This window comes from Urocitellus parryii, chromosome 4 (genome assembly GCF_045843805.1).
Source record: "Urocitellus parryii isolate mUroPar1 chromosome 4, mUroPar1.hap1, whole genome shotgun sequence".
In the NCBI taxonomy this organism is placed as follows: Eukaryota; Metazoa; Chordata; class Mammalia; order Rodentia; family Sciuridae; genus Urocitellus; species Urocitellus parryii.
The window spans coordinates 20,198,053-20,225,647 of NC_135534.1; the positions used below are offsets into that span (position 1 = coordinate 20,198,053).

The following is a 27,595-nucleotide window of genomic DNA, read 5'->3' on the forward strand; positions in this document are numbered from 1 at the left end:
AGAATATGGGGAATCTTCACAGATGTAGGAACAAGAATTGATCTACAAGCCATTTATAGTATTTGACATTTAGTTAGTGCTAGATTACTAGCAAAGGGGATGTGAGAATAAACCCTGTGGGTGTTCAGTTATATGAGATTTAGCATTTATTAAAAGAGGTTGAACTACTTTTATAGATTCAGCATTCTTAAGGATCTTCAAATACTATTCAGAAGATAACAGTGGTAGAAAAACTTATAAAGAAAACTAGCATTTTATTTATTTAAGATTGGGGATTGGAACCTGGAAAATTTGAATATAAACTACATAGTTTCTGGATTAAGCAGTAAATACTAAAAGGAAAGCTGACCCAGGTAGGGTTTTTTTTTTTTTAATTTAAATTGTTAATGATTTGGAAAAATGTTAAGAGTAAGAAAGACCTCGGAACAGTGGTAGGAGGACTTTGAAATAGATGGTTCCTTTTTTTTTTTTAAGTGGTCCTGAGGATCAAACCCAGGTCTTATGCATGATAGGCAAGGAAGAACTCTACCTCTGAGCCACATCCCCAGCCCTTGAGTTGGAAATATTTCTAGAACAAGAAACCCCCTAGGTTCTTGGCAGTGGTAGGAGTAGAAGTGAAGATAGGAAAACAAGAGTGTTACTAGTTTGATGTAGTAGGATGCAAGAGGAATTTATGGACTTTAAAATGGTTGCAGTTGGTAAGCAAGTCCAACTTGCAGGAAGAGTACTGTTTGGTAACTTCAGAAAAAGCTAGGATGATAGCAGCTTTGTTTATATTACAATCACTTTTGGAAATTTAAGATGCAGAGCTTTGTTTTGGTCCGGGAACCTAACTCAAGAGCAGTAGGATTAAGCATAAGATAGCCAGCTTCCTCCCTCCCTCCATCCTTTCCTTCATATTGAACCCAGGGGTGCCCTCTTTATATTTTAAGACAGGGCCTCACTATGCTACATAGATCTTTACTACATTGCTGAGTCTGGCTTTGAACTGGCGATCCTCCTGCCTCAGCCTCCCAAACCTCTGGGATTACAGGCTTGTGCCTTCGTGCCCAGCTTTGAATGCTGATATCTAGTCAGTTCTAGTTTTGGCCTTAGAAATCAGGTGCTTCTGTTTTAACATCTCCTGAAAGAAGACTTTACCTGACATTTTATACTTTGAAGAGACCTTACTTGTATCTGTAACGAATAGGCTTTTGTTATTTTATGGACATTTTAAAAATACTTCTGTTTAACTATGCTTAAATGTTATTAAAACTTGATTTTGCTTTAGGAGCTTTACCTGGTAAGTTCCTCTGAGAAATGTCATGCTAGACCAAATAAAAGTGATGTTTCAGTTCCTAGGTTTTAACAATCTAGGGGGTCCTATGGGGTAGCCCTGTTGAGGGTGGACCAGGGAGCTCTAGTAAGTTGAATAGAGGTAGTGAATAAAGTAGAATTTTTTTTCCTCATGCTTTTTCATAATGTAGTTGAGATCTCTGAAGAAAAGATAACTACCTCCTGAAAGAACTTGAATATATAATAGAAATTTCATTTTTATCTCAATGTAGCTCCAAGAAAATGAACGGCACCCTGGACCACCCAGACCAACCAGATCTTGATGCTATTAAGATGTTTGTGGGCCAGGTTCCGAGGACCTGGTCTGAGAAAGACTTAAGGGAACTCTTCGAACAGTATGGTGCTGTCTATGAAATCAACGTCCTAAGGGATAGGAGCCAAAACCCTCCTCAGAGCAAAGGTGAGGGCTTTGGGTTTTTACATGTAAGTCCCACCATGTGCCTTTTATCTCTCCTTTCCAGAATGCTTCTGTGATCATTTAGGGGAAAAGACTGTCCTTTTATTAGGAGATCTATTTTCCAATGCAAACACATTTAATAGCTTATAAATAATATTAAGGTAACATGAGAATAATTTGAATTTTAGGTCTGTGCTGTCCTTTGTGAGAACTCTAAATTCAAGAGACAGTTCTGTGTAAGTGTCTCATTTGATCTTGGAATGGAGTGACAAAAATAAAAGTCAACCAGCCACGTAAATTTTTTTTAGTTTTTTGACTTGAGTAAGCTGAAAGATACTGTCCATGTACCCAAGGATTTCTTGTTATTATAGAGGCCATTCAGGAAGAACTTATTTAGGCAACTTGTTTCTTGTAGCTTATAAATGTAGAGGGAAAAAAAATGGCTACCAGAAATACCAGCAGAATGAACATAAGACTGGTGGTAGATGGGCATTAGCTTTGCTTTATATACACAGGCATGTTCTTATTTTCCAAATGATCAATTTCAGAGTAATTTTTTGTGAAAGCTATTCTGTGGTGCAAATGTAAGCAAGCATGATTGTCATGTTTGAAACTAGCTTACTATATCATAGGATCTTAGAGCAGAGGAATTATTTCTCTTTGTGACATAGTTAACAAAAATATAAAGTATTGTAGTTCCTGAAAATGACTGGCAATATAACATTCAGTATATTTCAAATCTTAACTACACCATGATTTAAAAAAAAAAAAAAACAACACCTGTTTTTGTATTTTGGCTGTACTGGGGATTGAACCCGGGATGCATGCTAGGCAAGCACTTTTCCACTGACTGAGTTATATCCCTAGCTACTCTGTATTGTATTTCATGGGAATATGGGAGCATCAGAACATTGAAGCCCAAGATTTCCATGATACACCTTCCCATCCTCCAATAAAAACAAAGAACAAAATTTATAGATTTACAGACAGCATCAAGTGCTATTAAAAGCTTAATTATATTTAATGAGAACTAAAAGTCCCCCTGCCCCCCTCCCCCCACCGAAAAATGTTAAGGGGTCCTTGCTCTTTAAGTCATTTTAGAATTTAATGAATGATTTAATGAATGTTTGAGGCATGTGGTAGCTACTGGCGATGATGTAGGGAGAATGACTTATTCTGAGAGTGTAAGGAGAGGAGTTCTAGCACACTACAAGCTTTAGGAGTATGGGTTCCTGCCTGTCTGATTTGTGCCTAAATCTTCTTGCCCAGCTTACTACCCAGAGCTCCCAGTAGGGTGGGTTAAGGGAATGGATATTATCTTTAAGGCAAGCTATCTTTCCAGGGACGTTGCACAGGCAACTAAATAGAAGATTTATTTAATATTATTATTATTAGGAGACTAAATGAAGGAAATAATTAAAAAATAATTCCATGGCGGGGGTTGTGGCTTACTGGTGGAACACTTGCCTCACATGCATGAGGCCCTGGGTTTGATCCTCAGCACCACAAATAAGTATAAATATTAAAAAGAATCCCAGTGCCCTAGGTTCTCCTTCTCTCTCTCCTTGCCAGTTTTACTAGACCCAGCCTCCTATTAAAGTTTCACCCTGTCAATGGAAGAAAGAAGTGCTTTAAGAATTGTCAGTTTTCAAAGCACTAGTTTGATTCTGTAAAATCTTGGTTAATTGCAGGGTGCTGTTTTGTTACATTTTACACCCGTAAAGCTGCATTAGAAGCGCAGAATGCTCTTCACAACATGAAGGTCCTCCCAGGGGTAAGACAACTTCTAATACAAGACACTGGTAGTTTTGATGCATAGGACATGGTTATACATACCAGGAACACCCTGAAAATCATTTTGGGGATAAGCTAGTTGCTGTGGAATTTAATGTAAAGGAGTACTTAAAGAGAGCATTTCAAAGAAGATTAGACTGAAAGTAGTTCTCTTACAACCAGTAGTCTTGGATATTTTGACTACCTGACTCATGTTCTTTCTATTCTTACATTTTGCCAGAAAAGATCATGAGGCAGACATGTGTTCAGAGAGAACTCTTATGGCCCTAGTTTTGGCATGTCTTTTAGAGTCTTCATTTATATTTTTGAATGCATCAGTATGTATGTATGTCTGTACAGATACTCAGTAACATTCATGGTATGACTTTTTAGATGCATCATCCTATACAGATGAAGCCTGCCGACAGCGAAAAGAACAATGGTAAGAAAGCATACCAAATTTTCCCATTATTTCTTTCTACTTCATTTGCTGTTCTTATGTTCTCTAGATTGAATTGTGCTCCAGGAAACCTAATTTGTCATTGTTTGTTTGTTTGTTTTTCCCTTGTAAAATAAGTATAAATAGAGATGAGAGGGCTGGGGTGTGGCTTGGTCTGTGATAGACCACTTGCCTAACACATGTGAGGCCCTGGATTCCATCCTCAGCACTGCATGAAAAATAAAAATAAAATAAAGGAATTATGTCCATCTACAACTAAAAATATTTTTTAAAAATAAATGAGACTGGATTTAAAAGTAGGATATCAAAGTAGGGTTGACTGGAAAACATTACAATAACATTAGAATGATCTGGAATGTCCTTCAAAAATATAATTTCTTATGGGCAGGAAAGCAGAAAATGAACAAATTGGGAAGGAGAACTTAATTTTCTTGAATATCAGAGTTTCCTCAGCTGGCACTCAACAAGGATAAGGCCATGTTCAGCTCTCTCATCAAAATCCCAGTGGGAAGAAGCTGGACAAATTTCAGTCCTCTGGCATGTCTCTGGCATGTCTGGAGATGCACCAGACCTCAACCCTCAGCTATAGGAGCTGAATGTCACAGGAGCCATAGAAATTGAAGTTGGTGAGCTGGGGTTGTAGCTCAGTGGTAGAGCTTTGGCCTAGCATATAGGAGGCATTAGGGTTACCATATAAAAATAAATAAAGATATTGTGTTCATCTCCAACTAAAAGAAATTGGAAAAAGAAAAAAAGAAATTGAAGTTTCTCAGTTTAAATCTTTCCAGAAAATCTAAGTGAAGCCAGGTACAGTGGCACACACCTGTAATTTCAAGGATTTAGGAGACTGAGGCAGGAAGATCACAAGTTGGAGGCCAGCCTCAACAACTTACCAAAATCTGTCTCAAAATTAAAAGGGCTGGAGATTTAGCTCCATGGTAGAATGCCCCTGGGAATAGAAAATCCAAGTAGTACATGAATTTGAGAAAAAGTTCAGTAGTAAATCTTTGATCTTTTTATATATGTATATAAAAAAGATGTTGATGGACTTTCTATTTTATTAATTTATTTATATGCAGTGCTCAGAATCAAACCCTGGGCCTCACATATGCTAGGCAAGTGCCCTACCACAGAGCCACAACTCCAGGCCACCTTAATTTGGCTTTACCCAACTTGAAATAGCTGAATGAAAATAAGCAAAAGAGTCATGGGTAGCTGGGAGTGGTGGTGCAAGCCTGTAATCCCAGCAGCTCCGGAGGCTGAGGTAGGAGGATCACAAGTTTAAAGCCATCTGCAATGGCAAGGCCCCAAACAACTCAGTGAGACCCTTTCTCTAAATAAAATACAAAATAGGGCTAGGGATGTGGCTCAGGGCTCAGTGGTCGAGTGCTCCTGAGTTCAATCCCTGGTACCCCCTGCCCCCCCAAAAAAAGAGTCATGGTGGTGTAATCCTTGTGGACTTGGACCTACCAAATGAAATTGTAAGCAGGAGAATCTCATGAAACTGGATGGCAGCTGGCTCATAATTTCATTTGGACAAAGCATAGTAGCACAGAGCAGAGCACAAGGTCAAAACTTATTTATTCATTCATTTACGTGCTTGGGATTGAATCCAGTGGCAATTGACCACTGAGCTACATCCCCAGTCCTTCATAAAAATGTTTTATTTTGAGATAGTGCCTTACCAAGTTGCCAAGCTGGATTCAAACTGGTGATCCTTCTGCCTCAGCCTCCTGAGTTTCTGGGATTACTGACATGCGTTTACAAGTTGAAACCTTTTTATCCTTACTCACACTCAGAGGTATTAATTTTGACTTTGCAAAGTTTGAGTTTGAAACTCAAGTGAAGTCCAAAAAGGTAGGTAGACAGTCTACTCACTGAAAAGTTGATCTCATTCCTCTGGTCACATCAAAGTTGTAATGTTCCTCTTTCTGTAGTATTGTAGTATTTGTAGTATTGCTAGAGAGAACAAACATACCAAAGTAGTTATCTTTATTAATCAGATAAGGTAACCGACACAAATTGGTTAAGTAACTTCAACAAGAGCATGAAGCTGTTAAATTTCATCTCAGTACTTCCAGTTTCATATAATTTTAAGATGTCTCTGGTTAGAAGAAATGTAAAATTATGGGGGTGGGGGGATAGTATGTCTTGGGATCTGAAATGTGGTATGAGGCACAAAGCCAGGTTTCACACCCAGATGATCTAGCTCCTGAGTGTGTGCTTGACTGAATTTTAGTAATAACATTCAAGCCTTTTGTGTTTTACTCTCTTAGCAGTGGAAGACAGGAAGCTGTTTATTGGTATGATTTCCAAGAAGTGCACTGAAAATGACATCCGAGTCATGTTCTCTTCATTTGGACAGATTGAAGAGTGCCGGATATTGCGGGGACCCGATGGCCTGAGCCGAGGTGGTACAATTTAAAATATATATATATATATTTAGTATTTAGTTGTAGTTGGACATAATACCTTCACGTTATTTATTTTTATGTGGTGCTGAGGATCAAACCCAAGGCCTCGCACGTACTCGGTGAGAGTGATCTATCGCTGAGCCACAACCCCAGCCCCCAAGGTGGTACAATTTTAGCTATTAAAGATAATTCTCTTAAATTTGGAGTTTCTTTTTAATTGGCCCAGTGGAAATCAGATTCCTAGCCACCATAGCCCTGTCACCATGAAGAAGTTAGGCCTGCTGTTTTGTTCTGTACATCTGGGTCCTATGAGGCTCCTCCCATGAGTTGATCCCCTTTTGTTTTCCTATCCTCCCTAAGGAGTCAAATCCTGCACTTCAGTGTCATGTATTAAAAATTTCTCATTTGGTGCTTAAAGATCTTGATGCCAAAATGGAAACATTTTCTTCTCTCATTTTCTTTTCTTTCTGTGGGGAACTAGGGGATATGATTCTTTCTTTCTCTCTCAAACACCTTCTTTCCTATCTGTGGAACCCTGGTTTTTCATTAAATCAGTTACTGCACTAGTGTGGCATATCTGTCTCTTCACCAGCTCATGAGCCCCGCTGAAGACAGGGACCACATTTGTATCACTATCATGATAGTTGGCATCATAATAGGGGCTTAGCCAGTTGTCAATAAATGTGTAAATGAATGAATGAATTATTGACTCTTCTCTTATCAGGTTGTGCATTTGTGACTTTTACAACAAGAGCCATGGCACAGACGGCTATCAAGGCAATGCATCAAGCACAGACCATGGAGGTAGGGAACAAATAGGAGTAAAGGGGAAATTCCTTAGCCTATGAATACTAGGACAGTTCCAACAAAGTTCAGTTACATGTTCAGCATCCAGTTGCCCTAAAACTTAAACAAATGGTTTCTTTACAGTTAATATGTTGGGGAAATAAATAAAATAACACATTGGAGAAGGGTGTGGTGATATGCACCTGTAGTCCCCTTTACTCAGGAGCTTTGAGGCAGAAGGACGGCTTGAACTTGGAGGAGTTTGAGTCCAGCCTAGGCAACATAATAAGATCCCATTTTTAAATAAACAAGTAATAAAATCAACATTGGAAACAGTTGTTCTTTTAATTGCCTTTGGTGCCAGCCTCTATCAGGAAAGTCAAGTGAAATTAGAATACAGTCTGCATATCTTCAGAAAGGAGGATTTTCCCATTCACTCAGAAGGAGGAGTTTGACGCTTTGATTTTTGGTGTTTTCATAGGGTTGCTCATCCCCCATGGTGGTAAAATTTGCTGATACACAGAAGGACAAAGAACAGAAGAGAATGGCCCAGCAGCTCCAGCAGCAGATGCAGCAAATCAGCGCGGCATCTGTGTGGGGAAACCTTGCTGGTCTAAATACTCTTGGACCCCAGTATTTAGCAGTGAGTCTTTGTGGTTTGCTTTCTGCAGACTGTGCAAGCTCCCAGCTGTTTCTTCTTCTGCTATCCCTAGCTAACACACACAGTGGCATTTATAATTTGTGGCATATAGAGATTTTGAGTAAAAATTTAGGCAAAGTGATATTTTTTTCCTATAAATCAGGTTAGTCTGTCTCTCTTTCTTGGTCTCTCTCTGATCTTGTGTCTTTGCTTATTTCTTGAGGCTTTTCCCACAACTAAAGTGAAATCCTAATTATCTGACTTAAGATTTAGAAATATCTCATGTTTCCCTGTCTCCAAGAGCAAAATTCCTAAGGGAATCTTAACTACCAAGCACCATTTTCCATATATCTACCAGATGTAGAGGGGATCATTAAAATCCTTATTGAGGGCTGGGGCTCAGTGGTAGAGCGTTTGCCTAGCATGTACGAGGCACTGGGTTTGCTCCTCAGCATCATATAAAAATAAATAAAATAAAGGCACTCTGTCTACAGCTACAAAAAAAAAAAGTTATTATTGAATCTTAGGAGAAAGCTTGATAAATGTTTTCTTCAGTGAACTGAAAGATCAAAAGATTAACATTATGAAGTGAAAATTATAGGTGCGTGCTTAAGCTCACCAAATTGTAATAGATTTCCTTTTATTTAATGTTGAGTTTGAATCATATAATCCAAAAAAGTGTCCAGTCCTAGTTTGTTGTTTAGAGTAGGTCTACAATGTGTTATAGCGAGTTACTACTGCTTTAACTCTTAAAATAAGACTTTTAAAACTGTCTTATCTGTGAGTAACCAAAGGTAATGTCTACAGTTATAAATGATAAAACCACTATATTCATATGGATAGTCCATTCATATGGATATCCACAATAACTAGCGTACTTATTCATTCCTCCTGTTTTTTGTATTGCTGGGGATTGAACCCTTTGCCTTGTGCCATATCTATATGAATATAGATGCAGAATATAGCACCACCTCTGAGCTATATTCTGAGCCCTCTTTCAGATATTATTCTTAATTGAAACAGAGGAAAAGCAGTGATTTCTGTCCCTTAGAACTGAGTTTTGGTTAATTTGATACCTCTGGTTTTCATATTTCTTAAATTTTAGCAGAAATCCTAGTTTATCCTAGCTAGTATTTCTCTGAAGTTAAAAAAATATATATATACACACATATACACACACATATATATATACACACACATGTGTATATGTTATATTTCAGTAGATTAAATTGTTTCTTAGTGTTAGAACATTGCTTATAAGTTCAGATGATTCAAAAAGATTCATCTGCCAAATGATGATATTTTGAAAATAAGCATGATAATCCATTTGCTCCTTAGAGTTTTTGATCCACTTTTTAGGGAAAAATCCCGCTTTTGCTGTCATTGCCATACCCAGCAAGTGCATAATGGTATATGCTGAGAGCTGTGGTCTCTTTATTTCAGTTAGACATGATCCCACCCTAAGAGCTCTTCTCATTTAGGGAGGAAATGGAGGTGCCAAGTACAGTAGAACAGTTCACCATTTGGAACTGTACACATTGACCAAGGTATTTAAGAAGAGAAAAATGAAGACATGTGGGTGCTAATGGACTGTGTAAGTGATAGTAAATCATCATTAATTATGAGGTTTTTTCCTGGGAATATGTGGATTTGAACCAACTGAGCTATAATAGACTAGAATAGTGGTTCTTTGTGGAGTTATGGACTCCTTCGAGAAGTAGTAAAAGTTATTTGTCTTTATTTTTTCTTCTTCCAATTCTCTTTCTGGAAGTTTGTCAGTCCTCTGAAATCCATGAACTCTGCCCTAGAAGAATTTATGATGACAAAGGAAGTTTATAGGAATGGGAAAGGGTTGAGTAAAGGATCTAGTTTAAGAATACTGGTTTTCTAGGAATAGCAATTGGATTTGAATGGAGGAAAAATTTCCACAAGTTGATGAGAGAAAGGTTGTGGTTTGCCAAGATACAGAGTGTACAGGATAAGGCTGTAGAGTTCCATAAACTCACATTTGTTTTGATGATCACTGAAAGAATATACAGTGAACCTGGTCATGAAATGATCCATCAATCATTTGGTCATCTGCAATAGTAAAGACCAATTTGAAAGGAAGAAAATAAATAGGGTTGGATAGATACATAACTTGGAAGCGATTGATTAGTTATGAAATACTTGTGCAGTGGTAGATAATGATATTTGAATAGTGGTATGGAGTAGAAATCAAGTATCCATATGGAAACCCTTTTGGAATAAGATGTGTTGGCCTCACTAAGGAGAGTTTAGGAGAGAGAAACTAGAAATGGCAATCATTTGTACAGACAGTAAGTGCTGTCAACCTTGCAGCTGCTTCAATTTTGCTTATTTCTCTGCACTACTTCTAGCCTTTGCTGTGCTTCATTCTCTTGCCCAGGAACTTGAGTTCAGCTCAGTATCACATGAATATATTATCTTCTGTGCCAGGGCTTTAGCTGTGTTGTATTGTCCTATGCTGCCATAAGTCTTATATTTCCGTTGTGTTAGCTTGGGATCTTGTCTTCAACTTTCTTCTCTCTGGGGGCCTCTGCACTCTTGCTTTGCTGTGCTGTAGAGTTATCCCAGATGCAGAACCAGCCCTCACTCTCACTCTTGTTCTGTTTTTTGGTGTAATGTCTAGCTTTATTTGCAGCTCCTTCAGCAGACTGCCTCCTCTGGGAACCTCAACACCTTGAGCAGCCTCCACCCAATGGGAGGTAAGTGTTTCACTGCTGTGGAGGAGCAGCAGCACCCAAGCCAACAAACCCAGCTGCCAGCAGTCTTGAGAATTTTGCCCCATTGGTGCAAAAAAAAAAAAAAAAAAAAAGTTCACTCATATATAAAGCCAACCTAAGATGAACGTTCTAGAACTCAACTGCCTTGTCTCTGTAAGGTGCCTGTATTGTCAGTACCACATTACTCCTGAGGTTGTCTGCTGCCTCCCATCACTTTAAATTACTGTTGAGGAGGAAAATGGAAAATTGCTGCTGTTAGCACCTAGGGACTTCTGTGGCCATTCTGTCTGATAAGGAGAAAATTGTAGGATCTCTTGATTTCTACAATAAAGTAATTTTCAGTGACTCCGAAGAAAGGCCAAGGATGGCTTCCATGCAGATAACTTAATCTGAGACTGCTAGAACTGAGACAGTTAGTTGACCTGTGTGGTCCTATACATGTTATTTTGTAGGGGAATTCCTGTTGTTTTTTTTTTGTTATGGTACATGGAAAACTTAAATGAAAAATACCGGGGTTTATAACAACATGGGGTGCTTCAACACATCTGAGCCTGCGCCTTCAGAAAGGTCATTGAAGGTAGGGAGTAGGGCATTTCCAAAGCTGCCTATGCTGTATCTTCTGGCAAGATAAGGCTGAGCAAGTACATTTGAGAAAGGGGTAGTTGGCAGTGAACTGCATTTTGCATTTGAAAATTTTTCATGGTGGTTCACATTGTTCTAGGGAATGCTATGTTTTGAAAAGTTAGTAGATTCTAATCTGTATTGTGTTTTTATTTTTACTTCTTCTACCTCTTCCTCTGAACTACGTTTCCATCATATAGTAAATGGTTGGCAACATTTACACCACGATTCAGGTTTCTCCTCTCAACTACAATATCTGGGTTCTGCTTTCAGGTCTTTCCATCTTCTGATGACGATTAATCTGCTATGGGAGTGGCAGTGGGTTATTTTTTTTATTGTCGTTGTTGTTGTTGTTTTCTCCTCTTGATGTTTTCATACATGTTCTCTCCTGTCATTCCTCCTGGGCCTTTTGGGTCTATTCTGTGTTTTCCGCTTATTCCTTGTTCCCCTCCATTGCACAGAGCAAGTTCCCTGTAAAGTTTGAGCGATGGTCTTAGATGCAGTCCTATTCTGTTACCATGGTTGGCATTGTTGTTTCCTTGGGTTCCTGGCCTCATGGTAGGCTGCACACACATTCTTCTTTCAGTCTCCTGATTGCCCACCCCTTTATTAATGCTTACATGGGGTGCTATGCCATTGAATTAATTCTTCTCTGAATAAATTATAAAGTATTCAAGTTTCTTTCTTCATTATCTTCTATTTATTTTTTTATTTTTAGTTTTTGGAGGTGGGGTATGGGTGTTGTGGGTTGAACCCAGAGCCTGACACATGCTAAACATTCCGTCTATTACTGATTTACATCCTAAGCAATTTGTTTTCTTAATGAGTGGTATCCTGGGCACAGTGGCACATGCCTATAATCCCAGCTACTCCAGAGGCTAAGGCAAGGTCAAGGTGAGACCTGTCTCAAGTTTAGAAGAAAAAAAGATGGGGATATAGCTTGGTTGTAAATGGTTTCTGGGTTCAGTCCTTAGTACCTACCTGCTCCCCCATCCCAAAAAAAGGATATCTGATTTTTTTTTTTTTTTAAGCCCTATAATTTTGCTAGTAAGGCTTATCTAGTTCTTTATCTGGGACCAACCTTCTGTCATTGCTGGAGTAGATATCAGAAACCCTTATCTGCTGGCTAATCTCTTGCTTTGAATGTTGCAGGGTTAAATGCAATGCAATTACAGAATTTGGCTGCATTAGCTGCTGCAGCTAGTGCTGCTCAGAACACACCAAGTGGTACCAATGCTCTCACTACATCCAGCAGTCCTCTCAGTGTACTCACCAGTTCAGGTAAGCATGATATAGGAACTATTGTGCCATTGTGTGCCTTGGGCAGATCTTCTGTTTTGAAAGCAGAGTCCAAAGAGAAGGCTATATCATCCTGGAAAAGAGTTACTACCTATATTCAGAGGAGTTGGATTATGAACAACAAATTCTCAGATGTCTTTTTCTGACTCAAGAAAAATCTTATAATTTTTAATGTTCTGTAACTATCATTTGTCTTTGTCCTACAAGGACAGTTATCAGTATTAGTAACTGAAACCTTTGCAAATAGAATAGTTGAATAGTATCCCTTTTGTGATTCTATTTACAAAAATAGGCAAGTAATGGCTTGAGCTTAACTTCTGGATTTCTAATAGCAGGGTCTTCACCTAGCTCCAGCAGCAGTAACTCTGTCAACCCCATAGCCTCACTTGGAGCCCTGCAGACATTAGCTGGAGCAACAGCTGGCCTCAATGTTGGCTCTCTGGCAGGTAAGGGGCAGCCCCTGGTTGTCATCAGGCCATTTCTTGTGTAGTAGCATATCTTAAAGCAACCATGGTAGGGGCACCACTAGAATTGTTGGAGTGGCCTAAAAAGGTTAGAAATAACCATGGGATTTCAAATCTGACATGAGTAAAATCCCATCTCTGTCTCTTACCTAGCTGTAGTCTTGGACCACCTTTTTACTGTCTCTTTCTCTTCTCTGAAAAAGGAGTAATAAAATATTTTGAAGGATTCTTAAGAAGTTAAGTGAAGACGGGCATGGTGGCATACACCTGTAATTTCAGCTACTTGAGAGGCTGAGGTAGAAGGATATGAAGTCAGAGCCAGCCTGCTCAACATAGAGAAACCCTTTCTCAAAATAACATATAGATTCCTGGGGATGTAGTTCAGTGGTAAAGCACTTGCCTAGAATGAGTGAGGACCTGGGTTCAATCCTGCCCCCAAAGGGTAAGTAAAGTGCTAATGGGCACATTGCTTAATGTAGTGCCTGGCAACATAGAATCTACCCAGTAAACAACGTTAACTGCGGTTTTGATGATAGGCTTTACCCACGTCTTATTATAGATCACATGTAATCCTTTTAGTCCACAACCCTGGGATTCTTGTTTTACTAAATTCCAGCTCTATATTAAAAAGTGGCAAAATAGCGAAAGAGTCTGGCATGTTTAGGTGGCATCAGAGTTCTTCCAAAGGTTGGAAGAAAGTAATGGGGAGAGCCACGCCTAGGTATGGTATATTTTAAATGTTCACATTAGCAGCAACAACTGACAAATGCCCTAAAATCAGACCAGTCAGTTGAGTATTCCTTAGGGAAAAGCTAAGACAGAGAGGAAAGGGCAAATTCGGGGTTTTCCCTATTCTAGGTGTCTCTAAGTATACCTGTCTTTGGCATCAGAGGAGTCTTTCTTGTATATTAATCCTGTTTTTCTCCAACCAAGGGATGGCTGCTTTAAATGGTGGCCTGGGAAGCAGTGGCCTTTCCAATGGCACTGGGAGCACCATGGAGGCCCTCACCCAGGCCTACTCGGGTATCCAGCAATATGCTGCTGCAGCGCTTCCCACTCTGTACAACCAGAATCTCTTGACACAGCAGAGTATTGGTGCTGCTGGAAGCCAGAAGGAAGGTAAGTGCCAAGGGAAATTAGGGGCGGGGCTGGACATATCACTCCCTCTGCACTAGAACTAAAGGCAGGGCAAAGGTTGCAAGGTGGTTAGAACACTTTTCTGACCAATGACAAGAGTAAACTGAAAAACATTGCAAAGTGTGGTGTTTTTGGAGTGTTTTCTGGGTGTAACTTAAGTCAGATCCTTTGTACACCCTCCTGGGGTAAGGGTTATAGTTTTTAACTAAAGAAACAAATACTGGCCTTATTGCTTCTGAAATCATTTGAAAAGAATCTGTTTTTGTTAGGATGTCATCTCTCTGGGTTGTACATCTGTCAAAGTGTCTTCTGTCCAGGTGTCCCTTTTAGTTATATCATTTGGTATTTTTTTCCTTCACTTTCTGATCAATGCTTGTTCTAATTGAGGAGAAACTGAGAGGTGATGGGTCCAAAGAAGTTATAGCCAATGGGTTGAGAAAGTGGCAAGTCTGTACTTTGACATAATGGAAGTAAATTTGATTTCAATGAAATTAAATTTAGAAGCTTTCCAGACAGAGGCCTGATGATGATTTGTAGAACTAGAAAGTTCTGCTGTCTCCTTAGTGCCTGGATTTGGCAGGGTTTTTTATAATCACAAACCAGCAAAGTTTAAGCACTAAAGTAGGAAAGATAAAAGTATCCTGTAGCCCCAAGGAGTTCTGCTCTAATCCCTCCTCATCACCTCCTCTGAATTAGATACTTCTCTGCCCTGGAGATGTGGCAGTGGGGAAATCCTCTGAAATTAGAACCAGTATTTTAGTGGAAATTACAGAGATAAACAATAAAAAAGTTGAAAGCATGAAATGTTTTAGATGGCTCTATGAAGAGTGACCAATAGAAAAAGGGATAGTGAGTGCCAGAGCATTGCATGTTATGACGAATAGCCAAAGAAAGTCTCTAAATTGACATTTAAATAGAGATCTGAAGGAAGTAACCCAAAGGAGTATCTAGAGAAAGAATAATGGGGAGAGGGGAAACTGCAAGTGCAAAGGCCCTGAGGCGGTCACATTCACCTTATTCTATCACAGCAGTGAGGAGGCCAGGATCATTGGAGAATGACTGAATGCAATTCTGATAAAATCTGTTTGGTTAGAAAGTCACTGAGTGTAAGTGGTTGGATAAAGAAAGCATGTTCTGTTTTTTAGCTCAATGTTAATCAGGCATATTTTTTAAAAATTCATTTTACTGGGCTGGGGATGTGGCTCAAGCGGTAGCGCGCTCGCCTGGTATGCGTGCGGCCCGGGTTCGATCCTCAGCACCACATACAAACAAAGATGTTGTGTCCGCCGATAACAAAAAAAAAAATTCATTTTACTGGTCTGGAGATGTGGCTCAAGCGGTAGCGCACTCGCCTGGCATGCGTGGGGTGCTGGGTTCGATTCTCAGCACCACATAAAAATAAAATAAAGATGTTGTGCCAACTGAAAACTGAAAAATAAATATTAAAAAAAATTTTTTTTTTTTTCATTTTACTGCTGAGTACAGTGGCACACTCCTGTAATCTCAGCTACTCAGAAAGCTGAAGCCAAAGGTTCACAAGTTCAAGGCCAGTCTTGGCAACATAACAAAACTGTCTCAAAAAATAGAATGGGCTGGGGCCATAGCTCAGTGGTAATGCACCTCTGGGTTCAATCTCTAGTACAGAAAGTTTATTTTTACATAGGCACAATTTATACATGGCTAAGTTTACCCATATTGGTATATAGATCTGTGAACTTTGACAAATACATATAGATATACAGGCACCACCATCACAAATGTAAGCCAGTTCCATCATCCTTCACGCACTTTTGTAGTCATTGGCTGCTCCCACTCTTTATTCTGACAACAACTAGCGTGTTTGCCCTCTCTATAGTTTATAGACATAATTTTGCACCTTGTTTCGATTATAAGTTTTCTGCCTCCTTATCTTGTTCCTCTGTGGCCTCAGTCTCTATTTTTCTGCTCCATAAAGTTCTTCTCTCTAGGGGAAGGAGCATAGCTAACCATGGGGGAAAAAAACTAATCCAGTGATTACCCTTTGCTTCCCTGCCTTATGTTTGGAGAATTTGTTTAGCTCCCTCAAAGAATCTCTGTTTTTTGGGATCATAATTGTTTTGACATAGGTTAAAGGACTGAAAGAACATTGATGCAGGGTGATGAGCATGCTTGACACTGACACTTTTCTAATCATTCGGTATTTTGAAGGTCCAGAAGGAGCCAATCTGTTCATTTACCACCTGCCCCAGGAGTTTGGAGATCAGGATCTGCTGCAGATGTTTATGCCCTTCGGGAATGTCGTGTCTGCCAAGGTTTTTATAGACAAGCAGACAAATCTGAGCAAATGTTTTGGTATGTTACTTCCCTTCTGGTGTTACGGTGGGATTAAGTTTTTCACCACTGAGAAAGACGAGGGGAAAAGCTGGATTTGAGTTTGGGCTGGTGTTTAAGTTAGTCTTGGGCAGATCACCTGACCGCTTTTTGAGCTTCAGTTTTCCCATATCTGTTAGGAGGTAATGATTTCTGCCCATAGTACTGCTCCAAAAGGAAAACTAATTTATGAAAAATGGCTTGCAGAAGATCTTAAAGTACTATATAAATATCAGATGGTACTATTATTAAGCATCTAACTTATGGGCCAGATGTGGTCATGCTCATGCTCATCTGTCATCCCAGGAACTTGGGAGGCAGAGTCAGGAGGATCTTTAGTTCAAGGCCATCCCCAGTAACTTAACAAGAGACCCTTTCTCAATAAAATTTATCAAGGGCTGGGGATGTAGCTCAGTGGCAAAGTGTTCCTGGGTTCAATCCTCAATAGCAATAAAATTTTAAAATATTAAGAGCCAGGCATGATGGCACACATCTGTAGTCCCAGCAGCTTGGGAGGTCAAGGCAAGAGGATTGTGAGTTCAAAGCCATCATTAGCAACTTAGGGAGACCCCAAGCAACTTAGGGAGACTCTATTTCAAAATAAAATATTTAAAAAGGGCTATGGATATGGCTCAGTGGATAAACACCCTTGGGTTCAATCCCCTGTACCACCAAAAAATAAATTTAAAGAAACCTAATTTATTTCATGTAATATTGTTTCCAAAGTGTATGTCCCTGCTGAGAAAAATTGGGACTTGAGACTTAAGCACATAAAACATCTCTTGCATAAGGAAGACTGAGACTCCTTGCCTCATCGTGTCCCTCACTTAGATTTCTGCTTGGACACACAGGTTTTGTAAGTTACGACAATCCTGTCTCGGCTCAAGCTGCCATTCAGTCCATGAACGGCTTTCAAATTGGCATGAAGAGGCTTAAAGTGCAGCTCAAACGTTCGAAGAATGACAGCAAGCCCTACTGAGCGTGCTCCCCTCTGAGACTGGAGTGAGAGGGTCTTCTGGTAAGTGGGGGAGGAGCACCCTTAATGATTCGAAGCCCTAAGGCTGTGTGTTGACAGCCCTGGACCCTGATCCCTGCCACTCTCGCAGGCACAGCTTGCCCTGAAGACTCGGCTACTGCCTTCTGTGGGAGTTTCGCTTCGTACAGAGGACAAGTTTGTGCTTTGGTTTCCAGTGTTTTACTTTGGAGTTTAGGTGCCATATCCTGAGTTTCTTTTTTCTCCCCCCTCCTTTATTTAAAGTTTGCCGTGTTTGTAACCAGTGTGTGTTGAGAAGGACCAACACCAAACCAGCCTGGGGGAAGGGAATGGGGAAATGTTTTTTAAAAGATAATGATCAGAATTTTCCCCAAACCACCCCAACAGAAGACTAAAAGTAAAACAAAAAGTTGACCCTCAGAATCTCCCCAAGTGCAAGGGTGAGTGAAATGAAAACTGACATCCAAGAGTTGCAGGGGTGGAGTGGTGGGTTGGCTTTGGAGGAGAGGGGGTGATTTGACACCTAATGCTTTGGCAGCTGGAGTCAGAAACACTTCCACAGCTGCCTTCTGTACAAATATTTATTGCCACCTTTTGTTCAGATTCTTGCCCTGGATTTCTGCCTCCTTTTTTTCTAAAAGGTGTCACCCATTCTCTGGAAATAAAGCACCTCTTAAATTAGCCTAACATGCAAAAAGCAGGGAGACATCACTCATTGCTGTTCTTCCCTGACCACCACTGCTGTTGGATTGCCCTACCTAGCTGGTGGACATTTGGGATTAGCAGCCAAAGAGGTCATTTTTATTTTATTCCAACCTCAAATTAGGGACCCATTTCCAAGAGCTTTCTTGAAAGAAGGCCTCTGTGGAAGACATTGCCTGGTTTTCTTCTTCTAGTTCACCACAGCAAGGAACATCATCACCCCCATCCCAAGCCACAATTTTCTCATGAGGGCAAATCCAAAAAAGTCTTGCAGCATCTTGCTGAAGGAGGCACCTCTCCTGGGCAGAGTGATAAAAAGCCATCTAGTTGGAGGAAGAGGAGCTTGCTTCTTAATATACCTGAATTAGAAGGTCCCTTCAGATGAGGATGTTGCATTTGCCAGTGGCCAGAACTTAATACTTAAGAACATGAAGAGGTCCATGCTTGCCTCTTTGAATGAGGTGTCCCAAAGGTAGTATTCCCACAGAGGTCTGGCAGGCCCCTCTTCTAACCACTCCAGCCCTATCTTCTGCCCTTGGGGACAGAGGAGACAACAGGATGTTTACAGCCTCCATATGGATTTAGTGTTCATTTACCTCAGTATTACTGTGTTCATTTTGTCCTCATGCTTACAGTTAGCTCCCTGCTGCCTCCCACAGGTCTCACTCCAGCTCTTGCCTATGACCCACACAGCCTCTGGGCTCTGCCTCTGCTCTATGAAATGCTGTGGGGGTGGAAAGCCAGGAAGGACATGCTGTTGGGAATGTGCACCTGGGCAGAGGTAGCCCCATTAGGATATGACTATCAGCCACAACCAGGGACTGGGTCCCTGAGTCCCTGGAAGCTTACACCTCACAAATGAGTCCTGACCCCTAGAAGCAGAGATCAGAGTAATGTGGTTGGTTTGCTATTAAGTTGGATGGGGGCTCTCTCATTGTCATGCTGTCCCTGTGGTTAACAGAGATTGACTGTCTTGCTGTTGTACAGTTAGTTCGTGCTGTTGGATTATCCCATTGAAACTGGGACGGCTGTTCCCTTCTCATAGTGATAACTTGGGTCTGTTGTCCTCTTAAGAAACGAGAAACATACACTTCTTAAGCTGAACCACGTAAACTTGAATTCTGCGCACTGGGAGAAATGTGTCCTGTGTTTCAAAGGATAAAACTGTTCTAAAGGCTTCCAGGGTCATGATGGGATTTTTTTAAATAAATGCAAAAAAAAAAATAAAAAGAAAAAAGAAAAAAGAAAAAAAAAAGAAAAAATGCTAGGTTGGGGAGGCGCTGTTCTGAAACCCAACCGGCTGGAACCAAGAATGTCGTTTCTATTTTTATAGAAGTTTTATACAGCTCCGGGGTGGAGAATATTTATTACCTAAATTATATCTCTGGAAAAGGCCAGGATTTTGTAGAATCCAGAATGTGATTGTTGTACACACAGGGTGCTGTGTATGATTGAAACTACTGACTTTCTGTGGCCGATTGCAGCCCAGCTAACCTGCCCGAGGGGAAGGTGTTAATGCTGTGAATTGGCAGAGGAGAGAGCTGTGCTCCACAGGGTGCTGCCGGTGCTGTGCTCCCTAACCTTCTGTTCTGTCTTCCTTCTTGGCCAGAACTCCACTCCCTTCCCCCTTCTCCCTTTTTCCTTATCCCTGCCCCTCCCCCATCTCATCATTTGTCCATGGATTTGTTCTGGGCTCTGGGACCTTATGAAACGACTTTGCTAATGACATGAGGCAAAGGTGCAATCCACTGCCTTTGATACAGACCCTGAGGCTTCATACCTGGTTTTGGTTCTCTTTTTGTAAGAGGAGCACATGCCCCAGCAGGGTCCTGGGCTGCTAAGGCAGCCAGCTGGTGAGATCATGCACTTCTGTTCTCTCCTCCCTCTGCCCAGTGCGTTTGCACCGCAGCAGCACTGCCCTTGAGTACAGTTCTTTCCCCAGGCCAAAGATGGTTTTGTGAAGAAGCTGCTCCCCTACAAGTCTCATGGTGTGAAAGGGCTCAGCTCAGCTCAGCTCAGCTGGGAGAGTGGAGAGACTCGCAGTCAAGTCTTAAGCAATCCTTTTCTGTTGTGTGGAGGTTTCACTTACAATGTGTTTTTTGTTTTGTTTTTTTGTTTTGCTGTCGTTTTGTTTCATACTTGGGTTACATCATGAAATTGATTTGCCTTGAATGCAGCCAGACCACTGTCTCTCCTGGGGTCCATTTGAGTGGCCAGGACCTGTGTGGAAGCTAAGGGCTTGGATTTCTGGGAACAAAGGGCGGTCCCCATAGGTTTCGAGCAGAAATCCTGTCCCTCTACCATAAAGAATCTTCCCCACCCCAGCCAGTGTCTTCTGCTGCCCCCTGCCCCACTGAGTTTTGGCCCGGGAATGGGAGAAAGGCTGAGAGGCCCTGTTCCCCAAGAGACATTCTCTTATATGTTGAGTGCTTCGTGGGAAATCCAAGCCTTAAGTTCCCTTCTGTCTCTGGCAATTGGATGTTTTCTTGGTGTTCTCCATGTCCTTTTTGACTTTTCCCTGTGTCCATTGTTAGCATGTGCAAAAGTTCCCTGTCATTACCCACCCCCTGCCCCATCCCGCCTCCTCATTTCAGGGCTGTACACACAGTGAGTGTCCTGTTCTCTCTCTCTGTTTGGATGTATTGCTCTGTGTAACTCAGTGGGTCTCCCTCTTTCTGGTTTGTTTTTTTTTCTAGATTCCTGCCGTTTGTTCATCGTTGTGCCTAAAGCATGTCGATGTGGCGTCAAGTACATCGTCCAAATCCCTGTCTCTTCAGCTTCTCTGATGCTTGAACTCTCACCTTTGACCTTGTGTTGACCTTTGATGCTGACGTGTATTTTTATTATGTTTGTTTCTTTCTTTGTTTTTTTTCTTTTTTCTTTCCTTTTTTTTTTCCCTTTTGTGCTGCCAAAATTGGTTTTGCTAGAACGACTGCTGAAGGGGAAATATTTAAACTTGCATTTGAATATAAAAAAATCTATTTTTCTAGAACTTCATAAGATAACCACTTGATTTTGTGATTCCAATTCTTTGTAATTGTCTTCAGAGCAGCCCTACTAGCACATACCGCGTGGTGTTTGTATTTCTGTGAACACACAGCCAGTCCGTTTCTAGGCTTTGTTTCTCTGTGTGCTTAGTTTTAAAGACAACTTTGAAGTAAACAATGAAATAAACGATGTCACTAAAACCTTTGAGGCTCCTGAGCACATTTTGCTGACATAGTTTGTGGGGCTTGAGGAGACGCATGTGTTGCTTTTATTTTTGTTTTTCTGAGTTCTCAACTGCAGCAAACACCTGAACCCCCCACCCCTTTCTTTCTGACTGCAGTTTGGGCCCCAGCCAGCCCTTTTTCTTTTTCTTTTTTCTTTTTCTTCTTTTGTGGTTGTTCCCTGGAGCTACCCTGCGGGGAGCTTTGGCTCCCTCTTGCCCCTTCCCTCAGCCCCACAGGGCTCTCCTCCATACTTGTTCCTACAGTCTCCACAGCAAAATGTGATGCTTTTTGTTTTGTTTTGTTTTGTTTTTGTATTGTTTTTGTTTTGAAATTTTTTCTTTCCTACTAAGATTATGCCCAGAAAAAAGTTTTGCATGTGTCCTGCTGTTTCTTCACACCTTCGTATATATCACCTTCACCTCTCTGTTTTCTATAGTTTGTGCAAAAACTGACCGATTTAAAAGGGTTTCAAAGAAGCTGTTTTAAATTGTTGTGGGGTTGATTTTTTTTTTTTTTCAAGATTGTACTGTTTTATTTTGAAGTGGCAACTTTCTCCTCTATTGCCCTTAGAGTGTTTGCCTGTGCACTTAGACTGTCACCTCATGCGGCCTCCAGGTCTCAGCAGGGCTCCCAGGAGGCTGGCTGCTCTGCTCAGGAGTGGGAAGACCCAAGAAGCAGAGCTGGAACCCGAAGGTGGCTATGGGTGGACAGGAGGCTTAGCACAGTAGGGCTAGCACCCAGCAGAGGGAGGGTGCTCCTAACCACCAGAGGATGCCGTCTGCACACTAAGCGGCTATACATCTGCTGCGCTTTTCCTAGGTGACAAGCACAATACTACAGTCTTCACACTGTTTACAGCCCTGGGCACAAACCACCCCACACTGGCTCTTCACCACAGCTCTGCTCTTGCTTAGCTAGTGGGGTGGGGATAAGGGCGGGGATTTGTTTTTTAAATTGGGTGAAGAGCCAAATAGCTACTGTCCCTGGGTGCCAGGCCAGCTAGTTCTTTGGTTCCCTGAGGGGAACTTTCCCTCTTCTCTTGTGGCACCATCCAGCCTCAGGGTCTTGAGGACTTGAGGAAGAATGTGAATGGAGGGGGAGAGGCCAGAGGAGATGAGAGGGCAGGGGTGGATCTGTGGAGGGATAGCAGGGAATGAGTTTATAGCAGATCCCACCCAGACCTACATGCTGGTGGGAGGAGGAGCTGAGAAGCAGAATTGTCCAGGGAAGGGTGGCAAGGTACAGCAAGGGACCTGGGGGTGGGTGGGTTAGAAGCACTGTTTAGCATCATTCACACTGGGGTTGAGGGAAAAAGGGATCCTGTCAGAATTTCTGCTCTGGGACCCAGCAGGTTGCCCAGTATTATGCTTGAGGCCACTCTTACTAGGAGGAAAGGGCAGCCAAGCGGAGGCCCAGTGTATGGTAGGCTGCTTAATTTCCTGGAAGGGGTGATTGGATGGAAAAGGCCAGAAGTCCCAGCCTGAGAGACTGCTGTGCACCCCACAGTCTGACTGCACAGAGCCGCCTCTGTTGGCAGGAGGCACTGAGGCTCCCCTTCCTGTGTATTGAGAAGCCTTGTTTGCCAATATATTTTGCTTTCAATTCCAAGAGGAGCTCTGGGAAAACCTGTGGATAAAACCAAATGCCAAACGTTGGACGTTGTTTCCTTTTCCTTTTCTCTCTCTGATTGTTTTAATTGTTCTGTGGTGGTTTTAATGGATTTGAGACCCTGGAGCGGCAGCTGCCTTTCTGATTTCCAGCTGCTTTTTGTGAATAATTTAAAAAGAAAAAAAAAAAGAAACTTTACATTTTGGAGACAAACCTGTGTGAGTTTTTTATTGGTACAAACGTTGTATTTAACACTAGGGGTTTTGTACAGTTTTTTGCCTTTTCTACTAGAAAACAATGTAAAGTGATTTCACAATGTGAAGAGAAAAAAAAATTGCCACTATGACCAAACGCACAGTCTGTTCTGCAGCAACAACGGGATTCAATCAACTCAAAGTCGTGATTCAGCCGTAGAAATGCTTTTCCTTGACCTTGTTTGAGCTTTCCTTTCTTTCCTGTTTGATTTGCAAAAGAAAATGTCTTTTTTGTGTGAACTTGTGTTGTACTCTGTAGAAAATTATGGATTTTACTTTAATGGTTTAAATAAAGGCAAGAAGAGCCCTTATTGCTTTTCTTACCTAATCACAGAGTTTGTGTAGTGGATTAAAAAAGAAAAAAAAATTGTTACAAGTTTGGAGCAAGGGAGTATGTGTTTAAAAGGACTCTCCTTCCTTTTTTTGTGTGTTTTTCCTTTTGTCCCAATGGGGAACCTAAATCTGTTTTAATTGCACAGACACACGGACAAAAAGTCATTTTGTATCTGCCAAGTGTGGTACCTTCCTTTGTTTATTTGCTATTAAACTGTTTGAGAAGAACTGATGCTGTCTTCAAGAGTTTTTGATTGCTGGGGATGGATGGGGATCCCTAGAGGGCTGGGGTTGGTGGTGTTCCTTACACAAAGCAGACGGGTGGTTTTATCTTGATGGTGTGCAGCTGAACCCACCAAAGGAAAACGTAATGTATCTTAAGAACACTGCCTGCTTGGTATTCTTTTGTGTTCTGCAGGATGGCTGCTGATATGGAAACATCTTAAAACTTTTGGGCAGCCTTAATTCTCTTGTGCTTCTCCCATTCTCAATAGTAGCTCTCTATCACAGAACTGGTCTATACCCACTATTACCGAAGTCCCTCTTTTGGTGCTTCATAGTCCCTGAGAGTTAGTAGTGGCCAGCACAAATCCCATACCTTGGCTGCCTGGGCCTTCCTCTCTAGACCTTTGAGGCACTGGCCCAAAGCAGTTACTCTTCTTTTATTCCTTCAGTTTATAACTCGGTGATTCCAGATCTCTCCCCAATTAAGGTCCTACACCTGGGGCTCCCCTTAGACCTCTGAGAACTCAGGTTCAGTTCTCAGGAGTCTCAGGCCCTCTAAGAATAATCCTTCTCTTCCTTGTCCAGTCCTTTATTGCCACTGCTGTCCTCACGTGGAGACCTCTGGGTGGGTCAGGCCTTAACCCGTCCTCACTGTCCTTCCGAGTGGGGTGAGTCTGTGGAGTAGCATTCCTCAGTGGGGGTGCATCACGTACTAGCTGTGATGTGTTCTGTGAAGTAAGAGTTCTGACCACAGATTTGGGGGATATTCTCTTGCCTTCTAGCACCTAGTGGCATATTCAGGACTCTAAATCAGACACCAAAGGAACCTCTTAGGTTTGATTTAATCCAGTATCTCCCAGACTGAACCCTGTTTAATATTATCCACTTGCTCCCCTCAAAAATTTGGTGGTTGTGAACCTTAAAATATCTTGTCAACTGAACTGGGAATGTAGCTCAGTGGTAGAACACCTACCTGGCATGCACATGTCCCTGGGTTTGAGTCCCAATGCTGCACACACATACACACACCAAAAAGAAAAAAGATTTTTGTCAACCAAACTTTCTCTTTAGTTGCTGTTTTATTCATGTCACCATTTTTGTTTTGTGTAGATTTTATTGCAATGCTAGGGATAAACCTCATGAATGCTAGGCCTTTGCCACTGAGCTTACATTCCATCCTCATATCTCCATTTATGTTTATTAAAAATGTTTAAAATTTGTATTAGCATGCAATACATTTATCTTAGCTAATGTCCAATGATTGTCTACTACAGTCTTGTGCTCTGTGAAAGTGGGGATTGAACTCATGGATGGTCTACCACTGAACTACATCCCAAGTAGTTTTTTGTTTTGTTTTAAATCTTGAGAGAGGGTCTCCCTAAGTTGCTGAGGGAGGTCTCACTAAATTGATGAGACTGACTTCAAACTGGCGATCCTCTTGCCTTTGCCTCCTCAGGTGCTGGGATTACAGGCATACACCACCACACCCAGTCCTTCCAGTTTTTATACCATTCCCCATTCCTGGGAGATGGCTATTGTTCCCCTCCCTATTTTATGGATGAGCCAGCAGGTTAAAAGTTAGGTGGCCTGCTACAGAGTGCTATATTTGAATCCTGAGTCCATTCTCTTAACCACTGTTGGTTACAAATTACTGTTTTCGGTAACCTGCATCTTCTCATAGGTGATTGAACTCTTTAGCTGGGGATTGAACTCATGGCTTTGTACATACAAGGTAAGCACTCTACCAACTGAGCCTTATCCCCAGCCCTATTGCACTCTTTAGCAAAAAAGGATTTAGGGGGTCCTGTGACTCTCGTGGCTCCCCCAGGTGGTGACTCTTTGTCTTTGCCTCCTTGCTGAGGCCTTTTTGGTGTTGGAGCAGCTCGCAATCATTCAACACTCCTACAAAAGTGCTGCCACCTGTACAGAGTGGGGGCTCCTCAAAGGCACCCCACTCTATACTCTCAGTTCTTTACTAGATCTGGTACTGACTCAGCTGTTGTTTACCTAATGTTTATTTTTTATTATTAATTTAGTGGCATTAAGTTCATTTACAATATTTGTGTCTCTATTACCACTTAGATTTTAAATCACCTTTTCAACTTCATTCTAACCACTAATAATTTGTAAAATCAAACTTGATATCCTAATTATTATATTTTGGAACATACATAAAATTACAGAACTATTAACATGAAATGTCCATTGAATGCCTTTTCAGTGTTCTATATTTCATACTTTGAGAAAGTAGGGTGATGGAAGGTCAGGGCCTTCCTCCATGGACTCCTAGGCCTGATTCTTCTGCACAAGAGAAGTCCTCTCCTGCCTAGCTAGATTTTACGTTCTGTGACTCAAGAGGAAAGTGGTAGAACTTCTCTTTTACTCTTTGTCTTGGGATTCCTGTGTTCCTGAGATAGAACTTGATGTGAAAATAGAATATTAAGTACTACTTAAGCATCTTTCAGTTAACATCAGACTTAAAGGCTGTTGTTTCTCTTACTTAATAATAATTTGTCTGGGACTGGGGATATAGTGTGGTAGAACACTTGCCTAGCATGCACGAAGCCTGGGGGTCAATCCCAAACAAAGAATATGCATGGGGTACAATAGTGCACACCTGTATTCCCAGCAGCTCAGGAGTCTGAGACAGGAGGAATAGTAGGAGGACCCCAAGTTCAAGACCAGTCTCTAGAACTTAGCAAGACCCTATCAAAAAACAAAACCAGGCTGGGGATGTGGCTCAAGCGGTAGCGCGCTCGCTTGGCATGCGTGCGGCCCGGGTTCAATCCTTAGCACCACATACCGACAAAGATGTTGTGTCTGCCGAGAACTAAAAAATAAATATTAAAAATTCTCTCTCCTCTCTCACTCTCTCTTTAAAAAAAGAAAAAAAGAAAATTGAAAGTATCATAATATTAAAAAAAAACAAACCTGGGGATGTAGCTCAATGATAGGGGTATCCCTGGGTTCAATCCTCAGTACTGAGGGTGGAAAAGAGAGGAGGAAGAGAAAGAAAGAAAGAGAATATGCCAAAAGTAGTTCTTTGAACTTTATGTATTTATTTATTTGCAGAACTGGGGATTGATCCCAGGAGCACTACTTTACCATTGAGCTACTTCTCCAGTCTTTTTTTTTTTTTTTTGGAGATGGTCTTGCTAAGTTGCTTGGGCTGAACACAACAAATTTGATTCTCCTGCCTCAGGCTCCCCCTGAGTAGCTGGGGTTATACTTGTTCACTGCACGTAGTCATATCTGGCAACTTCTGGCAGGGGGATCGTGTACTAGGGATTGAACGCAGGGGCACTTAACCACTGAGCCACATCCCCAACCCTTTTTATTTGTTTTAACACAGAATCTCTAAGTTTCTGAGGCTGGTCTTGAACTTGCAATCCTCTGCCTCAGCCACCTGAGTCACTGGGATCACAGGTGTGCCACCATGCCCAGCTTAACCTTTTTTAAATTAGACTTTTACATCTTTATAATCATAAAGCTGTACCTTAAACAGTTTGTATTCCTCTTCAAAGACTTTCTCCTTGCTACAGATGGATCAGCACTTACTTTTTGCCACATTGCTGTTTCCTGTCTGCAGTGACTGTAAGTACATGGCTTTTTATAACTCACATACTGTGTTCACCTGAGCGGCTCAGTCTCTGATGAGGAAAAAGAATGGCTCAGATGGGAAAGGAATTAAAGACCAGGTTGCTTTCACCTCTGGGAACATCAAACTCTAATGTCTGGTAACATTTTACTCAGGAGAAGTCATAGAGGGCTTTGTCTTGCACCTTCTACCTTCTTCAAGCATTTTCTTCCCTTCATAGGAATCCTCTCCAGCCCCTACCATCTGGTGT

General features: G+C 41.3%; 1 protein-coding gene across 13 annotated transcripts in view; it reads left to right on the plus strand.

The window, feature by feature from the left end:
* The window catches only part of Celf1 (CUGBP Elav-like family member 1), an 83,837-nt gene extending 58,358 nt beyond the window's left edge, over positions 1-25,479 (plus strand). For 4 of the 13 annotated variants that reach the window (XM_026399181.2, XM_026399187.2, XM_026399186.2 and 1 more), the window contains 13 exons: positions 1,548-1,735; positions 3,424-3,506; positions 3,899-3,947; positions 6,242-6,376; positions 7,104-7,183; positions 7,647-7,808; positions 10,456-10,531; positions 12,323-12,451; positions 12,802-12,915; positions 13,867-14,052; positions 16,258-16,401; positions 17,271-17,437; positions 20,812-23,750. In XM_026399181.2, coding sequence (XP_026254966.1) covers positions 1,548-1,735; positions 3,424-3,506; positions 3,899-3,947; positions 6,242-6,376; positions 7,104-7,183; positions 7,647-7,808; positions 10,456-10,531; positions 12,323-12,451; positions 12,802-12,915; positions 13,867-14,052; positions 16,258-16,401; positions 17,271-17,398 — 1,474 coding nt within the window. In that variant the 3' untranslated portion in view covers positions 17,399-17,437; positions 20,812-23,750. Of the gene's footprint in view, positions 1-1,547; positions 1,736-3,423; positions 3,507-3,898; positions 3,948-6,241; positions 6,377-7,103; positions 7,184-7,646; positions 7,809-10,455; positions 10,532-12,322; positions 12,452-12,801; positions 12,916-13,866; positions 14,053-16,257; positions 16,402-17,270; positions 17,438-17,525; positions 19,294-20,811; positions 23,751-25,428 lie in introns of those variants that run through there. The other 9 variants (XM_077798079.1, XM_026399183.2, XM_026399184.2 and 6 more) reach the window with 9 other exon arrangements.
* The last annotated feature ends 2,116 nt before the right edge of the window (positions 25,480-27,595 follow it).